At 42.6% G+C, this 23,472-nt stretch overlaps 1 protein-coding gene across 4 annotated transcripts in view; it reads right to left on the reverse strand.

Moving 5' to 3' along the window:
- Positions 1-459: 459 nt before the first annotated feature.
- The window catches only part of FAM184B (family with sequence similarity 184 member B), a 132,206-nt gene continuing 109,193 nt past the window's right edge, over positions 460-23,472 (reverse strand). For 3 of the 4 annotated variants that reach the window (XM_044294150.1, XM_044294142.1, XM_044294167.1), the window contains one exon: positions 15,593-15,850. In XM_044294150.1, the coding sequence (XP_044150085.1) occupies positions 15,724-15,850 (127 nt within the window). In that variant the 3' untranslated portion in view covers positions 15,593-15,723. Of the gene's footprint in view, positions 687-15,592; positions 15,851-23,472 lie in introns of those variants that run through there. The other variant, XM_044294158.1, reaches the window with a different exon arrangement.

The following is a 23,472-nucleotide window of genomic DNA, read 5'->3' on the forward strand; positions in this document are numbered from 1 at the left end:
CACATACAGCACATCATACAGAGTGGGGTGGGGATAGGTGGGAAACGGGTGGACCTGTGATGTGACATTTTGCGCCAAAATTGCACTGCTATTCTGGCGTAAAAATCTGTCTCAAAGTTCGCCAACCAATAGTTGGCATAGAGTCAGAGAAAAGTGTCTATCCCTGCACCAGATTTATCATCCAGCCTGAGCCCCTGTGGTAAATCTGTTGCAGGTCTAGACAGTCTAAGGCTACACCATCTACAGGTTTAGTAAATCTGGGCCATTCTCTCTCAACTGATGCCCGTGTGCCAGTATAGCATTGCTGAATTTGTCAGTTGTTTTTTTTACTCAGGATAAACTCACTGATAAAATATTAGCTAGATCATTTTAACACTGCACATTGGATGCTTGTCTTTTATTTTAACATATTTTTATTATTTTGCAAAGGAATAAATAATTTTTCTTTATATAATAAAAAAAGTTCAAAGGATATTTTATTAATAAAATTAAATTTTACAGCAAAGCTCTTATGGCGGTGAATCGAGTGCAGTCATGATGGTGTGACATATCAGAGTCAGGGGGTGCAGTATCCGGTTGATTCGGTCATCTTTGTTCAAAATGAAAAATATTTGGTGAACCATTCCGGGCGCTTGGTCTCTTGATCCTTTAATTCTGTCTTCGATGGCACATTGCAGGGATTGCGCCTTAAAAATTACAAACAGAATGTCAATATCTACACAAAATATATGAAAAGAGATGTCAACAGGGGGAACAGTAACATCCACCTTTTAATTAATTCAAATACTTCTAGGAGGAATAACAGAAGAATAACATAACTCTAAGCGGGGAACTTATCATGAGGGTAATAAAGTCAGTTTTTCTTGATTCTGGTACTTTACGCCAAATTTATCAAACATCACACATGACTTGTTAAATATGGACCATCTTTAAACCTAACATGTCTAGAAATGCTACTCCGGTTTTCTAACCCATCCCACTAGTGGAGTGAATTTGGGACTTCTTTTGACAGAAGTTTAGTGGCGCATGCACAGTCACTGCTCTGACATTGGTAGTACAACCTCAGTGTTTGCGTCACTACTCAGAGCTGTGGCACAGGCGCGAGATGTCCAGCTCTGGTAAACAAGTAGCAAGGGGGAGCTTCTTTAGCAGTGGATACAGCCCCTCGCAGTTGAAGAACTCTATTTGATTTAAATTGATTCTCATCCCTAGTCAGAAGATATTCACCTATCTGACATTTATAATTTAGCCCATGAATACGCCATAAATGTATACTGTAAGTCTTAAAGGGAATCTATCAGCAGTTTTATTGTGTCCTAATTATGGGCGGCTTAAAGGGAACCTGTCATCAACTGTATACTGCCCATACTAATGGTAGAATAAAGTAGAGACAGTGAGTTGATTTCAGCGGTCTGTCATTTATAAAAGTTAAAAGTAAGTTCTTGCCGAGAACCAACATCACAATTATTGTAGACTAGGCCTGGAAAAGACAGCATCATAATCATTGCAGCACAGGCCGTGAAAAGAGTGACAACCACCTGAGAAGAGTCATGGTTATTCCAAGTCATGGTTATTCATGAATTCTTGCTCTCCCTGCCCACCTGCTGACGATTGACAGGCGTCTACTTAGCGTTCTCCCTTTTTCTCTAGTAGAGAACTGCCAATCATCAGCAGATGGGCGGGGAGAGCAGGAGATTATGAATAACCATGACTCTTTTCAAGTAGATTTGACTCTTTTCAAGGCCTGTGCTGCAATGATTATGATTAGGGAATAGCGAATCGACTTTGAATGAAACATCCGAAGTCGATTCGCATAAAACTTCATTCTAATACTGTATGTAGCAGGAGCTCTGTACAGTATTAGAATGTATTAGCTCCTATGAGCCAAAGTTATTACTTTGCGAAGTCTCACAAGACTTCACATAATAACTTCATAAATAAATTTCTAATGTAAAAAAAACATTTTTCCGAACTCGGGTTTGGTTCCAAGTGGAACCTTGGAACCCATGTAACAGAAATGTTTTTTCACAGTAGAAATTGATTTATGAAGTTATGAGAAGTCTCGCGAGAAGGAGCCAATACATTCTAATACAGTACGGAGAAACGAAGTTCTATGCAAAGTCGATTCGCTCATCCCTAATTATGATGCTGGTTCTCAGCAACCACTTACAAGAGTGACAAACCTCTGAAATCATCATTTCTGTCACTAATTTATGCTGCCCTCAGTGAGGTCACCATAATGTTGATGACAGGTTCCCTTTAATCTAGTGACAGATCCCCTTAGCAAAATGCTGGGTCACTTTTTCCAGCTGTTTTGCTAACATCCTGTGCAGAACATCTCTAGTGCTTGCAGGTAAGTCCTCATATTCATGAGCTCCTGCTCTCCCAGCTCCCTGCTACTGATTTCCGTTTGAAAAAAAAAATGTCAATCAGTGGCCTGGGGAGAAGCAGGAGCTCATGAATATCAGGACTTATCAGAATACATTGTGATTAGAGATGAGCGAATTTTACCACAATAAAACACAAATTTATAGATTTCTGTCACCAACACACGACAACACGGGTGACCATTTCTCAAGTTTACAGGATAATAAGGAAGGGAATGGGGAAAATACTAAAATTTCAAAGTGAGGGAAAATGGGTAAAGGATATTGGATTTCACACAATTGAATGGGGGAATATATACAAAAATATAAAAAAGATGATTTCTAGTAATTTTAGGATTATTTGTTTCAATATTATTCATAGAATATACTTGACCTCAATATTGCTAAGTAAGATTTATAAGGAACGAGAACCAAAATGCTGGAGATGTAGTGAAGAGTATGCCAATTATATTCACATGATATGGAACTGTTCAAGTATGCAATCGTATTGGCGAGAGGTTTTTGGAGCTTTAAGTGCAGAGTCTTTAATATCCCTTCCATATAAACTGGAAGTGGCTCTCCTAGGTTGTTGCCCGTCACCAATTAGGGAAAGAGAGAAGAAAAGAGTCTGGAGAAGAGGCCTCATGGCGGCAAAAGTGATTATAGCAAGAGAATGGGGATCAAAAAGAGTACCGAATATCAGGCAATGGAAAAATCTTCTTGCATTGATTGAGAGATATGTGGAATATGTGGTATGTCCTGAAGGAGTATTTATCTTTGTCCCGGAATGGGGCAGGGGGGGAGAGGGACCGGAGAAGCTACCAGCGAAGTTCACCGAGATGACCATCGGGGGGGAGGGAGATGGGCGATAAGGTTGGATAGGCAGAAGATGTTCCGAGTTAAAAGTAATATAGAAGTGATTAGGGAGTTTGTGAAACCCCTTAAAATAGTGTAGACTATGCACTAGATTTGTATGTTTCTGTCTGTTCAATGTATTATATCTCTTTATATTTGTAATGTTGGCAGATTGCGCATTGTTGTATTCGGACTCAGAACTGTTAAATTTTATTCCAATTTTGTATTGTAAGAAAAAAAACAATAAACAAATTTAATATAAAAAAAGAGATGAGCGAATCGAAGTTGATGAAGAGGAATTCGATCCGAATTTCAGGAAAAATTCAATTCGCTCCTAATCCAAATTTCCTCACGTTTCATGGTAAAATGGCTACTGCACGTGTTAGGACATAGAGCAAGGAACACTGGGAACGAGGGATTACCCACAATTCCATGAATGCAGCCAATAAGTAGCCAGCCAGCCCTGTGATGTCACAGTCTTATAAATAGCCTCAGCCATCTTGGATTCAGCCATTTTCCAGTGTACTTAGTGCAGGGAGAGACATCAGCAGGTGCTAGGGACAGTGGTAGGAAAGACTTGTGCCAAAACACATCGGCATACTCGAGTGCTCTACCGAGCACCCGAGCATAATGTAAGTTAATGGGAGAACCCCAGGCACCCCCTGCTTGGAAGAGAAGAGGATGTCTGGTTCACAAAAAAAGGGTTAGAAATTGATGGGAAACCCATCAAAATGGTTTGTAAACAGCATTAAGAGGATGGCTGGATGCGTCTTGGACTCCTATTATCTATGACATACAATAGACAACCACACAAAGGCTATATGTCACAGGGCACCGGCGAAGTGCGTCTCCTCTCCTGCATTGCCAGCGCCCTGGTGTGACACGGTGGCAGGCAGGCATGCCGCATCCTGCTGTAGCACCAAGCAGGGAGCCGCTCAGCGTCTTGCTTGCTGGGGTAACAGGGGGCTACCTCTCTGTGGGGCCCGTGTGCCCCGTTCCCATAGTGATGGTCAAAGGGGGTGAGCGCCGAGCTGGGAACTCGGCGCTCGGCTACAGACATGGTGGGAGGTCATGTGGCACTGGCCACATCACATGACCCCTGCCCTTCAGTATACAGGGAGTGCAGAATTATTATGCAAGTTGTATTTTTGAGGATTAATTTTATTATTGAACAACAACCATGTTCTCAATGAACCCAAAAAACTCATTAATTTCAAAGCTGAATATTTTTGGAAGTAGTTTTTAGTTTGTTTTTAGTTTTAGCTATTTTAGGGGGATATCTGTGTGTGCAGGTGACTATTACTGTACATAATTATTAGGCAACTTAACAAAAAACAAATATATACCCATTTCAATTATTTATTTTTACCAGTGAAACCAATATAACATCTCAACATTCACAAATATACATTTCTGACATTCAAAAACAAAACAAAAACAAATCAGTGACCAATATAGCCACCTTTCTTTGCAAGGACACTCAAAAGCCTGCCATCCATGGATTCTGTCAGTGTTTTGATCTGTTCACCATCAACATTGCGTGCAGCAGCAACCACAGCCTCCCAGACACTGTTCAGAGAGGTGTACTGTTTTCCCTCCTTGTAAATCTCACATTTGATGATGGACCACAGGTTCTCAATGGGGTTCAGATAAGGTGAACAAGGAGGCCATGTCATTAGATTTTCTTCTTTTATACCCTTTCTTGCCAGCCACGCTGTGGAGTACTTGGACGCGTGTGATGGAGCATTGTCCTGCATGAAAATCATGTTTTTCTTGAAGGATGCAGACTTCTTCCTGTACCACTGCTTGAAGAAGGTGTCTTCCAGAAACTGGCAGTAGGACTGGGAGTTGAGCTTGACTCCATCCTCAACCCGAAAAGGCCCCACAAGCTCATCTTTGATGATACCAGCCCAAACCAGTACTCCACCTCCACCTTGCTGGCGTCTGAGTCGGACTGGAGCTCTCTGCCCTTTACCAATCCAGCCACGGGCCCATCCATCTGGCCCATCAAGACTCACTCTCATTTCATCAGTCCATAAAACCTTAGAAAAATCAGTCTTGAGATATTTCTTGGCCCAGTCTTGACGTTTCAGCTTGTGTGTCTTGTTCAGTGGTGGTCGTCTTTCAGCCTTTCTTACCTTGGCCATATCTCTGAGTATTGCACACCTTGTTCTTTTGGGCACTCCAGTGATGTTGCAGCTCAATGGCCAAACTGGTGGCAAGTGGCATCTTGGCAGCTGCACGCTTGACTTTTCTCAGTTCATGGGCAGTTATTTTGCGCCTTGGTTTTTCCACACGCTTCTTGCGACCCTGTTGACTATTTTGAATGAAACGCTTGATTGTTCGATGATCACGCTTCAGAAGCTTTGCAATTTTAAGAGTGCTGCATCCCTCTGCAAGATATCTCACTATTTTTGACTTTTCTGAGCCTGTCAAGTCCTTCTTTTGACCCATTTTGCCAAAGGAAAGGAAGTTGCCTAATAATTATGCACACCTGATATAGGGTGTTGATGTCATTAGACCACACCCCTTCTCATTACAGAGATGCACATCACCTAATATGCTTAATTGGTAGTAGGCTTTCGAGCCTATACAGCTTGGAGTAAGACAACATGCATAAAGAGGATGATGTGGTCAAAATACTCATTTGCCTAATAATTCTGCACTCCCTGTATAAACAGACAACCTGCTGGCCACAGGTTGCCTGTGATTAATTGTCCTAGGCAATTTTCAAGTGTGTTCTCTGCGATATCTGAATATTGACCCGTGCCTGTTTTTTGACCCGCTACTGCTTGTTCCTTGTTCCTGACGTGACCTCTTGGCTTGACCTTCGGCTTGTGACCTGACCTTTTCTTGTCCATTCCTGTGTACTGACGCTACCTTCCCGTTTTTGACCCTTTGGCTTGTATACGGACTTGTCTTGTTGTTCCTCTGTTTTGACTCAACCTCAGTGTTGGAACTTCTACTTGCCAGCCGCCCTTACCCTCTTGGCCTAGCTTGGTCTATTATTGTGTCACCGCTCTGCCCACTATTCTGTCTCTGTCCTCTCTGTCTCTCCGCACTTATTGAGGTCAGGGACCATCGCCCAGTTGGGCTCCGTTACCTAGGACGGGAAAGTGCAAGTAGGTAGGGATAGAGGCATGGGTGGCAGACAGGGGGTGCACTTACTCCCTTCCTATCCGGCGGCATGACAGAATCACAGGCCCATACATCATCATGGACCCTTTACAGAGTCTCACGACCATGTACAAAACCTGGCGCAAATTGTTCAGGAACTGGGGGAGAGAATACAGGCCCAAGAATCCGCCCGGACGCTCCCAATACCTTCTTCTGCCGCTCTGCAGGCAGAACCTCATGTCAAGCTGCCGGATCGGTTTTCAGGAGACCGCAAGTGCTTTTTGGTTTTCAAGGAAAGTTGTAAGCTATATTTTCGCTTGCGGCCTCATTCGTCTGGTTCTGACCAACAGATGGTTGGAATAATTATCTCCCTCCTCCAGGGTGACCCTCAGGAGTGGGGATTCTCCTTGCCTCATGACTCTCCTTGCCATAGATCCGTTGACGCATTTTTTCAAGCACTGGGGGTTCTGTATGATGAACCTGACAGAGCGTCCGTAGCAGAGTCGCACTTGAAGGCCCTCAGCCAGGGTGATCGGCCAGTTAAAGACTACTGCACCCAGTTCCGTAAATGGTGCGTACCCTCTGGCTGGAATGAACCGGCGCTCAAGAGCCAGTTCAGGTCAGGCTTGGCTGAGAATCTTAAGGATATGCTGGTATGCTACCCCTGTCCTGAGACCTTAGAGGAGACCATGACTTTGGCCATTAGACTGAACAGACGTGTCAGGGAGAGACAGCGGGAACATTTGTTTTCTCTACAGGGTATTTCCAAACCTGAATCCGCTCCTGTAGGACTCAAGTTGGAGGCACAGATGGACGAACCTATGCAGCTCGGTATGACCCGAAGAGAACAACGTTGCCGACGGGGCACCTGTTTCTATTGCGGTGACTCCGATCATTGGGTTTGTCAATGTCCCAAGATTCCTCTTTCCGGAAGATCGTCCAAGTTTGAGGGAGCTAAAGACAAGGTACTTCCGGAGGTGGCAAGAAATAAGTTGTTGCTACCCATTTATATGGCCTTTGGGACCCTCAAGGGGTCAGGTAGAGCATTTGTTGACTCAGGTTCTGCCTTTAGTTTTATGGATCTTAAGTTTGCAGTAAAGGTTGGAATACCCGTGGTGAATCTGTCCACTCCAACCTATATTGTCGCATAGACTGCAGTTCCCTGATGCTAAGAGCACATGAGGTAGAATGGGCCTTAAACCACATTAATCCCCACAAAGCAGCTGATGAAGTTCCTGGAAAAGTCCTAAAAAACTGTGCTAAATAGCTGAAAACAGTGTTTACCAGTATGTTTAACAGCTCACTAGAGCAGGCCATTGTCCCCACTTGCCTGAAGTCCTCCACAATTGTTCCAATTCCAAAACAGGCCGGGGTGAAGACCTTAAATGATTATCGCCCGGTGGCTCTCACTTCTATTGCTATGAAGTGCTTTGAACAACTTGTCCTCAGGCACATGAAGAGCAAGATCTGCACCTTCATGGACCAATACCAGTTTGCTTACAGAGCACATAGGTCAACTGAGGATGCTGTCTCACTTACCCTTCACACTGCGCTGTCACACCTGACATTAGCATTAATGGTGGAAACATGGAGATAGTTCAAAGTTTCAGATTCTTGGGAGTTCATATTAGTCAGGACCTGTCATGGATAAAAAACACAACAGAAATTTCCCAAAAAGGCCTTCAGAGGCTTTATTTTCTGAGGAGTCTGAAGAAAGCACAACTCCCAAAACAGCTGCTAGTCAATTTTTACAGGTGCACCATAGAATCAGTTATCACATACTGCATTACAGTGTGGTACTCCGGCTGCTCTTCTGAGGACAAGAAGACCCTCAAGCGCATCATTAAATGGCTGGCAGAATCACTGGTACTCAGTTACCATCACTGGATGACATCTTCACTGCTCGCTGCAGCAACAGGGCAAAGATTATCTGCCAGGATCCAACTCACCCCGGCCACAGCCTTTTCATTCCCCTACCCTCTGGTAGGCGTTTTAGAGCCCTACATTCCCGCACCACTAGGCTGAAGAACAGCTTTTACCCCAAAGCAATCAGTCTCCTAAATGCTCGGAGATTATTGCCCCTTCCTAGGATAGAAACTACCACAGACTGAAAGTTACTGCTGCATTCATGAACCCATAATGACCTCTTGTCTGCAGTGGTGTCTGAATCAGTGTGTGTATATACTCATAAGCTCTTCCTACCTTGCTCTTGCTATATATGCTGTGAACTGTAAATAGTAATGCCTTCTAGTGCAATGTTTTTTTTTTCTAGTGTAATGCTTTAGTTTAAATGTCAGTTCTTGTTCCTCTGTCCATGGCATCTAGGATTGCTCCAAACAATATTTCATTGTATTGTACAGTGACAATAAAGGCATCTTACCTTATCTTATCTTATCCCATGCTGGGAGGAACTGTCAAGCTTTGTACTCCTGAAATAACCTTGTCGGTAGGGGTATGTCATTCAGAAAAGTGTTTGTTTTTTATTCTCAAAAATCTACCCATAGAAATGGTCTTAGGGATGCCTTGGCTTCAGCTACACAACCCGGTCAATAACTGGACCATGAGTGAGTTAGAAAAATGGGGTCCCAATTGTAAATACTGTTTGACCTTTGTCCAGGCAGGGATTTCCTCCGTATATTGAAGAGTTTCAAGATGTTTTTTCCACATCCGAGTTCAAGACTCTTCCTCCCAATAGACCCTATGATTGCACTATAGATTTAGTAGCAGGGTCTAGATTTCCCAAGGGACGTACTTACAACCTATCTGATCCTGAGCGCAGCGCTATGAAGGAGTACATTAGGGAGAGCCTTAAAAAGGGACATATTCAACCCTCCACCTCTCCCATGGGTGCAGGGTTCTTTTTTGTTAAAAAATAAGGGCGGTGGTCTCAGACCCTGTATCGACTACAGAAGGTTGAATACGATTACCATTAGGAATCAGTATTCTATCCCATTGATTCCTATTTGCCGTTCTGCCCGTGCAGTTATATGTTCTAAAGCCTTTTGTAGTGTATATAAGTGGAAAAAAGTAAGGGCCTATTCGCCATTCAGCGGTGCAGTTATATGTTCTAAAGCCCTTTTTGGCGTGTATTAGTGGCAAAAAAATGTATATATTATTTGCCGTTATGCGGTGCAGTTATATGTTTTAAAGCCTTTTGTGGCGTGTATAAGTGGAAAAAAGTAAGGGCCTATTTGCCGTTCAGCAGTGCAGTTATATGTTCTAAGGCTTATTAGCTGTTGTGTGGTGAAGTGAGATAATTACAGACTTTTTTGGGGGTGTTTTCATTTCCTTTTTATTTATTTATTTGATCTAACAGCATGTCAGACAGAGAAGTGCCAGGCCCTGCACAGGGTAGTGGCAGAGGTCTAAATGTTTCTGGCGCAGGCCCGGGTCGCAGCAGAGTAAGGGGACGTGGCAGCAGGAGTCGCAGTGTCTTGACCAGCAACCCAGCAGTTCTTGAATGGTTGACTCAGTCATCCACTTCGTCCCAAGTGACGTCAGACAGAACCCTTAGTTGGCATGGTCTGGGAGCAGGCCCTGTGCCCTCACCTGTCCTCAAGCTGTCTCTGTCTCCTCAGCCAGAGAAGTATTATATGCTGTGGGCTCAGCTCCACTATACAGTGAGGACGAGCTACTAGAGAACAGTCAGCAGCTACTGGCCAGCCAAGATGTCGAGGAGACATCCACTGCTTCCTCCGGTAGGTGGGCAAGTAGTGATGAGGAGAGTGGCATGGGAGCTGGTGTTGCAAGCGTTCAGACCCTGACCCAGAGACCATTGAGGAGGACATCAGTGACTTGCAGACAGTACTCGATGATGATAATATAGCTGATCGCACTTGGGAGCCGGGTGAATTAGGGGCTTCATCATTATCGGGAGAAGAGGGTGGCAGCTTGCCCATGAGGCAGCATCGGAGCCAGCAAGTTGCTAGCGTGGTCTGGAGTCAGCAGGCTGGCAGCAGTGGGAGGTCGGGAGCCAAACGAGCCCGGGGTAGGCCACCTGCTTCGTAGGAGCCTACCTGCCTGGAAAGTAGTGGTGCAGGGGTTCAAGGAAGCAGCGGCAGTAGCAGTAAGTGCGGAATGTTGGGGATAAAATCACGTACTCGGCAGTGTGGCAGTTTTTTGATAAGGAGGTGAACATGGCCATTTGTAGAATCTGTGGGCAGAAGGTGAAGCGTGGCCAATGTTTGCACCACAGGCCTGTATCAACATATCTAGTGTCACCATAAAGTGGCTCCGATGTGGTGGTCCAGCCTGTCGCAGCAACTGCTGCATCAGCCAGTGGCACGCACACGATTTCAGGCAGTTAAGGTGTAATGACCCAGAGTGCCATTACCACTCTTTTGCACCTTGCTACTATCTCTAACTTATGTCATCAAAATGTATTTTGTGTCATCCCTGTATAATGTGCATATTTATCTCTATGAAACTGTTCATGTTCATACAATTACTTGGTGAGACCAACACCTTTTATGCACATTGTCACCTGTTTTCTATGCATTGTTGGCGGTCAGTACTCTATCAGAAAAGAGACATGAGTCTGTGAAGGAAATGGAGAACTATGTAGCCCAGCTAGAAGCAGATCTCAGAGTCACAGAGGCCACGGTTAAGGACTTAAAATACAATCTTGATCACAGCCATGATGCATACCAAAAGGCAAAAAGTAACTTAGAGGAGTTACACCTCCAATATTCCAAAATTCAGCAGACAGGCAAATCAAGCCATACTGTAATTAATGCTGATAAATATCCGTCTAATACTGTGGGATCTCCAGACCCCTCAAATCTTAGTCCCCAACATCCAGACATGTCATCACATACTATTAAAGCAAACTCCATCCCAGACCCTAAGCCACCTGAAAGTGATGGCATGATTACGCAGGAGGCGTTGACCCAATTAAGTCAGGCATTCCAAACTGTAACCACCTTACTAGGCGCCAGCAACATGGAAGCCCCTATAAGTGTCTAGCCACATATTCCCCTGGAGAGAGATATAAAGGTTAAATCCCCTGTGCCATATGTGTCTCATGGAAGTGATCAAAGTGTATGTGATTCTGACAGTGATGTTGGAAAATGTGTGTCTTATTCTCTACCACACAGGCATGAGTTTTCCCATAAGGGGGATCAGGGTCCGAGGCGACCATCATATGCTGAAGTGGTCTCTAGGAGGAAAAATCCTCAGTATTCAGAAAAGGATCAGAGTTCCTCAAGCATCATTACGTTTTTGAATGCCACTGTGCCCAAGTTCTCTAAGAAAGGATCTTCTCAAATAGCAAACCACTTAGAACTGTATGAGTCCACTATGGATTCTTTAAAGTTGTACTCTGATGTTGATAGGATCAGATTCCTGCCATGGGCATTTGAAGATAAGAACCATTACTATTTTACTTCCTTTAGGGATAGAGGAATTCAGGAATGGCAAGATGTCTTGCATGAAATTAAACTGGAATTCAGACCTTACCGAACCATTACTGCTGCAAAACGGGACATATATAAGCTTACATGTAGGCCCAATCAGAGTCCCCGTGAATTCCTCTCTGTGCTTAAAAATGCCTATGGGTTGGCATATAGATCCCCAAATTGGGAATCTGAAGAGTTTAAGCAGCTGTTCTATGATGCGATGCCAATCCAAATCAAACTTAACCTAGCTAGAGATCTTGACATTAAAGCTCACTTGGATAGCTTGGTGACGGCTCCCACCACACTGTATAATATCAGTCAGTGCCATGCTACAGGTGAGAGGAGGTTCCTGTGAACCGTCTATAAACTGTGACATAGTCCAGTTTTCCCAAAAGGTGGGGGCTACTACTCCTGTTCCCTGCAGCAGGAATGTCAAGGATTTACCAGAGGTCGCAACGCTGCAGAGAGGTCACTCTCTCAGAAAGAATGAAATGAATAGACACCCTAACTTCCTATGTGATTTATTTTAGGTTGAAGGCTGATATTTTGTGAATTCCTATCTCCAAGAAGAACATATTGGGCCGATCAGGGGTTTATTTGATACGGGATCACAGGCCACTATCTTATCATACAGTTATTTCCAACAGGTTCTGGATATAACAGCAAAAAGACCGAGATTTAAATCATTCGATGGCTCTTTGATAAGTGTAAATGGAGACGCTTTGCAGGTAAAAGGTGTGACGGCATACAAGGAAATGCTCCAAACTCCAAACAGAACCTCACGAATAGCTGCTAGCAGACAAATAGGAAACGCACCCAAGCGGCTTACACTCCTTGCAATCAGTTTCTAACAGCATACAGTGAATCCCCCCAAGAACAAGACCAAGCTCTGTGTTGAGGGTAAAGCAGTGGACAGCCATAGCTGTGTGTTTATTGTTCTTATATAACATTGTTACACATTATTACCACCCACAGGGTTTTGTAAAACAACCAGTAAACACGTACAATACACTCAGACCCTCCCACACAAAATCCTCCCCTCTGCCTGTGACACAATTACCTTACACAATGGGTTAATGTAATCATCACAGGCAGGAAAATACACAGTTTTACAGAGTCTTCTGTCCTGGAGATAATTGGGAAGTAATCCAATTTATCTCCAAGGACAGAGGCAGCAATTCAGGATACACAGACACAATGCATCCTGGTTTCCTCCTCTTTGCCCTGGAGACAACCGAGGAGTAATTAAATTATCTCTCAGGACAAAGGGACATCACCATTGTACATGTGGGGACAACAGGACAGAAATCACTATTCAAATATACAATGTCACAACCATTACAGTAAACACAGACATTTAACATATCCAAAAATGACACGAATTAGACCAGGGGTTCAAAAGTTAGTAAAAATCCTTTGTGGCCAAAGGAAGGATGGCTTTTCTGCCCAAAACCAGTTTTTACAGAGTTAGGCTGTGTGAGATAATTGGCTTAACTGGGTGTGGTAATACCTCTATTCACAACAGCAAAACTACACAAACATACATAACTCCTATCAAACTGAACAGAACCCCCACATTCAACTTATCCCCAGATGGCTTGGATCTGAGCGTTCAATATATAGAACAGCACTCAGATGCCAAAAACACAGTCAAATAGCCATGGAGTTTAAGTTTAGTATGGGCTGATGAGAGGGCCCATAATCCTGGGGCAAGAGGCTGGCAACCAGGCTTCTCCAGCACCCAGTGGTGAGGTTGGTTTTGCCACAAAAGGTACAGCATGGATGAAATTTAAAATTGTCAAGAAGACAATTAGACACCCCACACTGATTGTGGACCTTCCATATGATCGGCTGATCATAGGAATTGACCTTCTGAAAAGGCTGAGTTCCATAATAGACTTCATTAATCAAGCAGTTTGGACTCAGGTGAAGGCCCCCATGCCTATAGATACTCTTGCAATGCACAAACCCAACGTGGTTGTCATGTAATTGAAGTGAGGCCTAACTCTGTTGAAGTTCATTTTAGGAACAGTCAAACGCCAGATGTCACGATCCTGAAAAATGGTAAGCCTGAGGAAGCTATCAACGGTGCCGCTCATATCATTACCATCCAGAAGGACAGAATCAAAAAAGTAACCTTGGATGAGGATATATTGACTATTTCTCTTGAAGGGGGAAATCACGAAGTCGCTGACCTGGCCAAGTATACTCAATCCATGGTAGGGATTGAACAGGTCAATGACAATTTATTGATTCCCATACAGGTGAACAATATATCCCGGGTGAAATATGCCAAATTGGATCTGAAATCCAACGCCAGCTACGTAAGCTTAGGACTCTTAAAACAGCTAACCAATCCTAAAATGATTAACATTTCCTCTCCACAGGACCATTGGGTTCATGATCTGGATGAAGATTCCCAGAGTCATAATGTGGTTGCAAGTTGTCTTTTGTCTATCTCCATAGGAAGTTAGACTACAGAACATGTTTTCGTCGTGTTGAATGAACCACGGCATCAGATGTATATAGGTAACGACCTTCTGCATCGATTTGCAATGCAAATTGATCTGGTCAATAATAATCTATGGTTCAGATTACCAGGAGACCCAGAGGGGTTCCAGGATGTGGCGCAAGCCTTAAGATGGGGACAACAGATGCCCTATGCCGTGAGTATCATGGTTGCTGATGAGGTTAAAATCCCTGAAAGGTGCAAACCATTTCTTATTCCCATTCAAGTGAAGAAGGGACAAAATTTGAAGAACGCAGATGCTTTGATCTGTTTGTCCAACCGGATGCAGCAACTCGGCCTGAAGGTAAAACCCACTCCTATAATTAACATCCATTAGGATCCATTGCACATGATGATCCATAACATGGTTCCCCAACGCATCGAGTCCGATCGTGGAAGTCATTTCACTAGTCAGGTGATCAAAAAGATGTGGGAGATACAGGGGGTAAAAAGGAAGCTGCATATAGCTTATCGGCCAGCTTCTAGTGTTGGAGTGGAACGCTACAACCAATCCATTATGAACATTTAAGAAAAGTTTGTCAATGAATCCGGTACGGACTGGGGTGTCAAGTTGCCTTTGGTTCTTATGGCCATCAGAACCACCTCGAGCGCAGCAACCAAACTTTCTCCCTTCAAAATGATCACAGGCAGGAAGATGGTGTTACCCCAGCATTTACTCTACCGGACGACAGACCACAATTTAATAAATGCTACAACATCTCATCAATATGTGGAAAATCTACGCAAGCACCTTCAACATGCTTTTGCCCAGAAGAATATAGAGAAGGCCGCAGTGAGTGCTAAAACGTACTACAATCTGAAAACTACTCAGAAGGAGTATCATATTTCCGATCAGGTTTATCTCTATAACTTAGCTCGGGATCAAGTGAAGGAGAAAAAGTTCTCACCTTCCTGGAAAGGACCTTATGTCATCACTGACAAGTTGTCACCTGTGGTCTACAAGACAAAAATCCCTAAGGGGGATGAATTTGTAGACCAATTACGTGTTTGTCATCCTAGCTCACGACTTCGCGAGATAGAAGGAGTTGGATAAAGACTGGGGAAGAGATTTTACGGTTTCAGCTAAAGACGGAAACAAGGATTGGTATTGTATGAACAAACATGTGTACTAACACGACCTCACGTGTGTTTTCTCCATAACTAAACATCTCTTAACTTACCTCTAAAACAAAGAACTTGCTCTGTTAAAAAAAAGAACCTATGCCAATCAAAGATATATGATAGCATTAACTCGTTTCTTGCAGGATAAAAAGTAAAAGATGTATGTACTCATATGTGTCACACAATTTTATAAGTGCAAGATGCCAACTAAGATGATTGCAATTGCTTATGTCATCCTAATCTTGGGGAAGGAGTTCCACACTGAGCCGATTGCTGTGCCAGGTACTTTATCCGGAATCATGCTACAGGACACCGCGGGATTCATACTGATGAATAAGAGGATTCTATCCCAAAAGATTTACATCAGTCTGGATCCACGTATCTTCGTAGAAAGGCAATTCAACGTGTCCGAGATCCTGTCGCCAGGAATCCAAGCCTGGTACCAGATGCATATCGGATATTCCCAAGAAAGGATTACGCAGATCCTGTAACAAGTGAGAAAGACCTTGACCAGAGAGCAGTTTTCTACTAATCAAAGAAGTGGTTTATTTCTGCCATCGTAGCAGCTATAATCTTTAGCGTAGTAGATGCTGTCATTGCCACAGGTGTAACAGTTGCCAATTCCATCTCTATCAAAACATTGGAACTTGAGATCGGTTCACTAAAAATTTATCGAACCTATATTCTGTCATGCAGGATCTATGGGATGGTTGAGTATCTTGACCATCCAAGTCATGTGTTGGATAAGGTTCTCCAGAAAAACTTTAGCCAAGCTCTGGTTGGAACATTATAAACCAAGTCTACGCATTGAAGAAGACGTATGAAAAGCCTTTTAGACATTCCAATACATTCACATTTATCGCATGGAATATATTGTAATGAAGGGGGATTTGTTGTGCATTTTCATGTGTACAGTATTATCTAATGATATTATAGCCAAAATGAATGCTCATTGCCTTTAAGAATGAAATCAGCTTGAACCAAAGTTCTGTTATGTGGCTGAAGAGGCCAAGATGAGTTCATGGCAAGTTCAGTTTATATAAGCGTTATGGTGAATACAAAGGACATTGTATTTTAAAAGTTATTGCTAAAAGATATGTGTTTATACAGTGGGATGCGAAAGTTTGGGCAACCTTGTTAATCGTCATGATTTTCCTGTATAAATCGTTTGTTGTTACGATAAAAATGTCAGTTAAATATATCATATAGGAGACACACACAGTGATATTTGAGAAGTGGTATGCACCAAAGACCTACAACATCATCTTGCTGCAGATGGAGTCACTGTGCATCGTTCAACCATTCGGCGCACTTTACACAAGGAGATGCTGTATGTGAGAGTGATGCAGAGGAAGCCTTTTCTCCGCCCACAGCACAAAAAGTGCAGCTTGAGGTGGGCTAAAGCACATTTGGACAAGCCAGCTTCATTTTGGAATAAGGTGCTGTGGACTGATGAGACTAAAATTGAGTTATTTGGCCATAACAAGGGGCGTTATGCATGGAGAAAAAAGAACACAGCATTCCAAGAAAAACACCTGCTACCTACAGTAAAATATGGTGGCGGTTCCATCATGCTGTGGGGCTGTGTGGTTAGTGCAGGGACTGGGAATCTTGCCAAAGTTGAGGGACGCATGGATTCCACTCAGTATCAGCAGATTCTGGAGACCAATGTATTGGTCCAGGAATCAATGACAAAGCTGAAGCTGCGCCGGGGCTGGATCTTTCAACAAGACGACCCTAAACGCTGCTCAAAATCAACTAAGGCATTTATGCAGAGGAACAAGTATAACATTCTGGAATGGCCATCTCAGTCCCCAGACCTGAATATAATTGAAAAGCTGTGGTGTGACTTAAAGAGAGCTGTCCATGCTCGGAAGCCATCAAACTTGAATGAACTGAAGATGTTTTGTAAAGAGGAATGGTCCAAAATACCTTAAACCAGAATCCAGACTCTCATTGGAACCGACAGGAAGCGTTTAGAGGCTGTAATTTCTGGAAAAGGAGGATCTACTAAATATTTATTTCATTTCTTTTTTGTGGTGCCCAAATTTATGCACCTGCCTAATTTTGTCTAAACAATTATAGCACACTTTCTGTAAATCCAATAAACTTAATTTCACTTCTCAAATATCACTGTGTGTGTGTGTCCTATATGATATATTTAACTGACATTTTTTATCGTAACAACCAACGATTTATGCAGGAAAATCATGAAGATTAACAAGGTTGCCCAAACTTTCGCATCCCACTGTATATGGAGAGTATACAGGCTTCTCCAGACATGTCTGTCTGAAGAGAACAATGTTTGTTTAATGGTTAAGCCATGTCAAGATAAGAATTTATATCCTTAAGACACACTGTATATGGAGAGTATACAGGCTTCTCCAGACATGTCTGTCTGAAGAGAACAATGTTTGTTTAATGGTTAAGCCATGTCAAGATAAGAATTTATATCCTTAAGACACATCTGCTGTGTGAGGTCCAATTCATATATTCATAATTATATTCTATATATTTCTGTATGGTATATTTAGATTTGCAACATATTTTAACCAATGATTCATATAATGTGTTATTTATGTGTAACAATGTATCGATTTATATATATATATTGTACCATATATGTGTCATTTAGATTGTATCCTGTAGAAGATACAGAAACACTGAAGTAAGTTTCTGATAATTGGATTTCTGAGAAGAGTTAAATGTTATTTCAGACGGTAGTTATTCATCTATGTGGACAAGTAAAGTATGCAAGTCCCGAGGCCGAGTAACAAGGCCATTGTACCGTTATCCGTTAACATATATTCAAAAAGATAGGAGAAAACAGTGACTTCAACAAGACTAGGTTATGGGTAATTAAAAGTGCCAGGAAGAGACCTTCCTTACTGATGTATATTGGAAAGATTAAGAAGGTCATGTGAACGTATTATTAGGTATTTAGAATTAGTGTTTAAGGTTGTGATATTCATCTGCAGTACAACAGTGCCATCTGGGGGCAGATGGGCAGCATCCCATCTAGCATATTAAGGGTTAATATGACATCATTGTGTTATTAGCATACAAATACACCTACCTTACCTGATTAGAAATCCCTAATCCAGAAGGGTATGATTCTTAGATAAGGTGGAAAATAATTACTTGTGTGCAGAGCATCAGGGGCTCTCACTCACACAAACAAAAAGAAAAACTCACAAAGGAAACTGACTACAAGAAAAATATACTAAAAGAAACTTGGATTATTTTTTGACTACTAGGAAAGTTCTTGAGCACTGGTCCTATCTTAAACTCTGTCTACCTCTGACCCGGTAACGTATACTGTGCTTACTGCTCGTGATATTAATAAGATATTTCTCTCGGTATATAGTCAAAAGCCCCCATACTGTTGGAATATATAGTGTTAGGCGCCTCCATAATGCCGATTATTCTCTAAGCAAAGATGCATATTGCTAATGGAAGATCTGACATTATTTGAAAAGAGGACTAAACTCTTGGAAAGTTTTTTATCACATTAATATCATATATTTTTGATTGGTCATAGGGAAACAGAGTCAAGGGATAACATTTATATTAATCCGTGTTTTATTGTTATAGCCTGTTTGGTAAACAGAAGATCCTAAGTTTCTCCTGGTATATAAATCATTGGTCTGTTTGTTAAAAGTATAGCATTTGTATTCTATAATAGGTAAATTTAAGTTGTACTGTGCTGGTGAGATAGTGGTGTGTTACCACCACCGTGTGGCATATTTTGGGTATTATTTTACAGCTTCATGGTTTGTCTTTGCAATCGTATTGATTTTATATTCTTGGTTTGTATTGTGTATAATAAATTACATATATATTTTTGCATAGATAATTGTCCCTTTTTTTCGCTGCTTGCACAAATCAAATTAAGATACTCGATAAAAGAACTTAGAGGCGATTATGTCCGCCTGAAGGCTCATATAATTTTTATTTAAAAAAAATGTATCCTCTCTTTTATATGAAGATTCTTTTTATATAGAAGATATTCGACAAAGGCAGTACCAGCCCTGCACACATATGTAGAACAAAAGGTGGGCCAGTCCTTGAGCATGCCTATGTCTGACAAAATGCATGGCAGCGCCAACGTGTGGAACTGTGGCTACTAGTGATGAGCGGCAGGGGCAATATTCAAATTCGTGATATTTTGCAAATATTTAGCTGAATATTTGTCATATATTCGCGAATTCATGAATTCGAGATGATATTCTTGTTTGCAAAAATCGGTTTTTGTAAAATGTATTATTCGCGTAATGCAAGCAAAAAAACGTTGTGGGTCACTTATGCAAAATTTTTCAAGCTGGCATAAAATTTCCTGAGACTGGAGAAAATGGTTGGCATGGCAGAACATTAGAATAGCTTTTATATGCAGATAGAGTGCTCCAATATATTTGAACTTGTGAATCTTCGTCAATTAATGATGCGCATATTTTTTCGCAATACCTGCAACTGGTGAAATCACAGCACTATGTCTGTAGCATGTATGTATGGACAGCAGAACCTATCAGCTACACTATAGATCAATCTAACCTACACTGATTATCTCCCCTTAACTATCTGAATTATATATATATAAGTTAACTGTCTAATGTAATACAACAAAGCACAGAGCACAGCAATGACACTGCTGTCTCTTTCATAACTGCAATAAACTTTGGAAAATAGCTGCTAGGGGAGGTCCTTATATAGTAGGGGGTAGGCAACTTTTCTATTGGTTGCTAGGGATGTTGCTAAGCTGTGACAAAGCCTTCTCATTGTCCCACAAGCTAGAAGAAGGGAAGAATGATCACCTGATGTGTACGTGTTAAAAAACAAAAAAAACAAAAAACAAATATTCATTACAAATATATAGCACTATATTCAAAATATTCGCGAATTCTCGAAGTGCCGATATTTGCGATAAAAATTTGCTTTTCGAATATTTGCGCTCAATACTAGTAACTACGGTCAGGGACAATACATGTTCTCTATGGCCCACTGGATGAATGTGGTTCCTGCACAGTCACACCAGCAACTTGGCCAGGTGACGCCGCTTCTGCCTCCATGTTCTCACGCCGTTGGTCCTGCGACAATGTCCGCCTCTGCCTGCTCATCCTCCAACGTGTCCTCAGCCCCCACTCCAGGGACAATTAACAGTTCCCCTCCAGCATACCACATGTGCAAGGCACGATGGTGTCACGCTGTTCTGCACCTCGTTTTCGAGTCATACAGGGGAGGAACTGCTCCGTGTCCTTCATCAAGAAATCGAATTCTGGCTTTCTCTGCAACAACCTAAAATAGGAACCATTGTGACCGACAACGGGTAGAACATGGTGACTGCGCTGCGTCAAGGAGGGCTGTGCCATGCGCCCTGCATGGCACATGTGTTCAATCTGGTTGCCATACAGTTCCTGAAGTCTTCCACCCATCTGCAAGACATCCTCAAAATGGCCAGGAAACTTTACATACATTTCAGCCAGTCGTACACTGCAAAGCACACCCTCCTTGAGCTGCAGCGGCAGAGCGGCATCCCCCAACATAGGCTGATATGCGACGTTTCCACCCTCCATATGTTGGACCGACTATACGAACAGAGAAAGGCCATAAACGATTTCTTGATGATCCAAGCGGACATGAGTACTCCCCCCTGTGTAACTTCGATGTCAGCCAGTGGCAGCTCATGCGTGACACCTGCCGTTTGCTCAGGCCCTTTGAGGAGGCCAAAGGGCCACGGAAGAGGCGGAAGAGGACCCAGACACACCGTGGCAGTATGCAAAGAAGATGTAGGCAGGGAGCCCCTCAAAGTCACTTGTACAAATGGCCCAATACATGCTCACTTGCTTGGGTAGTGACAACCGAATTATCAGCATTCAGCAGAGATGACTTCTGGCTCTTCACCTTGTTGGACCCTCGCTACCGGTCCAAAATGGGGGCCTTTTTTACACCTGCTGAGAGGGAGGAAAAACTGAACTACTATAGAGACATTCTATGTAGTCAGTTGGCCGCAGCCTATCTGCGCCATCGCCCATCCTCTTGCAGGTCTGACTGGGGGGCCCTCTGCGCTCACGTTCCTCTGTCAAGGCTGCTGTAGCGGGGGGGGGGGGTTAGAAGCAGTTCCAGCTCCTTCAGCAGCAACTTGAGTCTAAAGTCACTGATGAGCAGCTTTCTTCACCCTCCTAGTGTCAGTAGTGTGGCATCTGAGCGGGTGTTTAGTTACCCCAAGAAGAACTCATCTGTCCACCCAAAATGTGGAGAGACTGACCTTTGTCAAGATGAATCGGACGTGGATCAGCCAGGATTTCCACCCTCCAATACCTGATGCATCAGACAAGATCATCCATGGTGCCACACCAACACTTGACTTCAATAGGCAGGCGAACCGCCATTGACTTAAATAGGCAGGCGAATTTTAAAACCCACAGGGACTCTTTCTAGCCACAGTAGTAATGGAAAAGTTATTTCAAGGGGACTAACACCTGGACTGTGGCATGCCGGAGGGGGATCCATGGCAAAACTCCCATGGAAAATTACATAGTTGATGCAGAGTTGGATTTTAATCTATAAAGGGCATAAATCACCTAACAATCCAATTTTTTTTTGAACAACGTGGTTTAAAACATCCAGTGTGTGTATACGATCAGGTATAATGTTGTATCGATCAGGTAGTGTAAGGGTTACATGGATGGGCACTCATATACGGAAATATAGGACAAATTTATTATAACATATATTAAAAAATGGAGTTGATCCAAGACAATAAAATAACATAAAAATTGATACTCTTTGGACAGAGGTCGCCGATCCAAGAATCCTCACTAAGGTCTTCCCCAATACAATCGAGAGGGGGGAGAATATATTGTATGGGCAACCTTCGCCAAAGTGATGTAACCTCTATTATATATCAATCCTAAAAAGACAGGTAGATATAACCAATCAATTCTAAAAAGACAGGTAGATATAACCAATCAATTCTAAAAAGACAGGTACATATAACCGATCCACTAAGAATATATTAAACAATACAATTCAAATCCTATATCCAATAGAAAAAACACACATATGAGTGTTGAATGCTGCTGAATGTCCTCAGTGAATATACTTTGCGTCCATCTCTGAATATACAAAGTGACGCTACATATGGATAATTTCTCCTATCCAGTTATTGATTTTTGTAAACAGTATCCAGTCTCTGTGATATCAACAAGATGTAATTTATGATTCATTCAGTTTAGTTCAATAGCTGGAAGGTATTATCAGCAAATAGCTGGGTGCAATTCATCAATTCCTCCGTCTTTTTAGTTTAGTCTATTGCCTCTTAGGTTTTTACCAACTATGTGGGCTTACCTTTGCCTGGTTCTCTCGCTGGGACTAGTAAGTCGACTCGTCCTCCGTACTGAAAGCCGGCGTCCCGGCTATGGAGTCCGTCGCGTCCCACGTGTGTCCCACAGCTGCTTCCTAACAGCTGACGTAGTATGGGAGTTGCGTACTTGTAACTTCAGGCGCAGGTAAATGACGTATTTGAGGTCTTTTCTGAAGTAGAGAAAATCCTGATTTTTCTTCTTTATAGTGCACTTTTATCCATGGAGAGCGGGGTATTTTTCAAGTATTCACCAGTGGGGGGAGAATATATTGTATGGGCAACCTTCGCCAAAGTGATGTAACCTCTATAATATATCAATCCTAAAAAGACAGGTAGATATAACCAATCAATTCTAAAAAGACAGGTACATTCACCAGTGGTGAATACTTGAAAAATACCCTGCTCTCCATGGATAAAAGTGCACTATAAAGAAGAAAAATCAGGATTTTCTCTACTTCAGAAAAGACCTCAAATACGTCATTTACCTGCGCCTGAAGTTACAAGTACGCAACTCCCATACTACGTCAGCTGTTAGGAAGCAGCTGTGGGACACACGTGGGACGCGACGGACTCCATAGCCGGGACGCCGGCTTTCAGTACGGAGGACGAGTCGACTTACTAGTCCCAGCGAGAGAACCAGGCAAAGGTAAGCCCACATAGCTGGTAAAAACCTAAGAGGCAATAGACTAAACTAAAAAGACGGAGGAATTGATGAATTGCACCCAGCTATTTGCTGATAATACCTTC

The sequence above is a fragment of the Bufo gargarizans genome, chromosome 1 (assembly GCF_014858855.1).
Source record: "Bufo gargarizans isolate SCDJY-AF-19 chromosome 1, ASM1485885v1, whole genome shotgun sequence".
In the NCBI taxonomy this organism is placed as follows: Eukaryota; Metazoa; Chordata; class Amphibia; order Anura; family Bufonidae; genus Bufo; species Bufo gargarizans.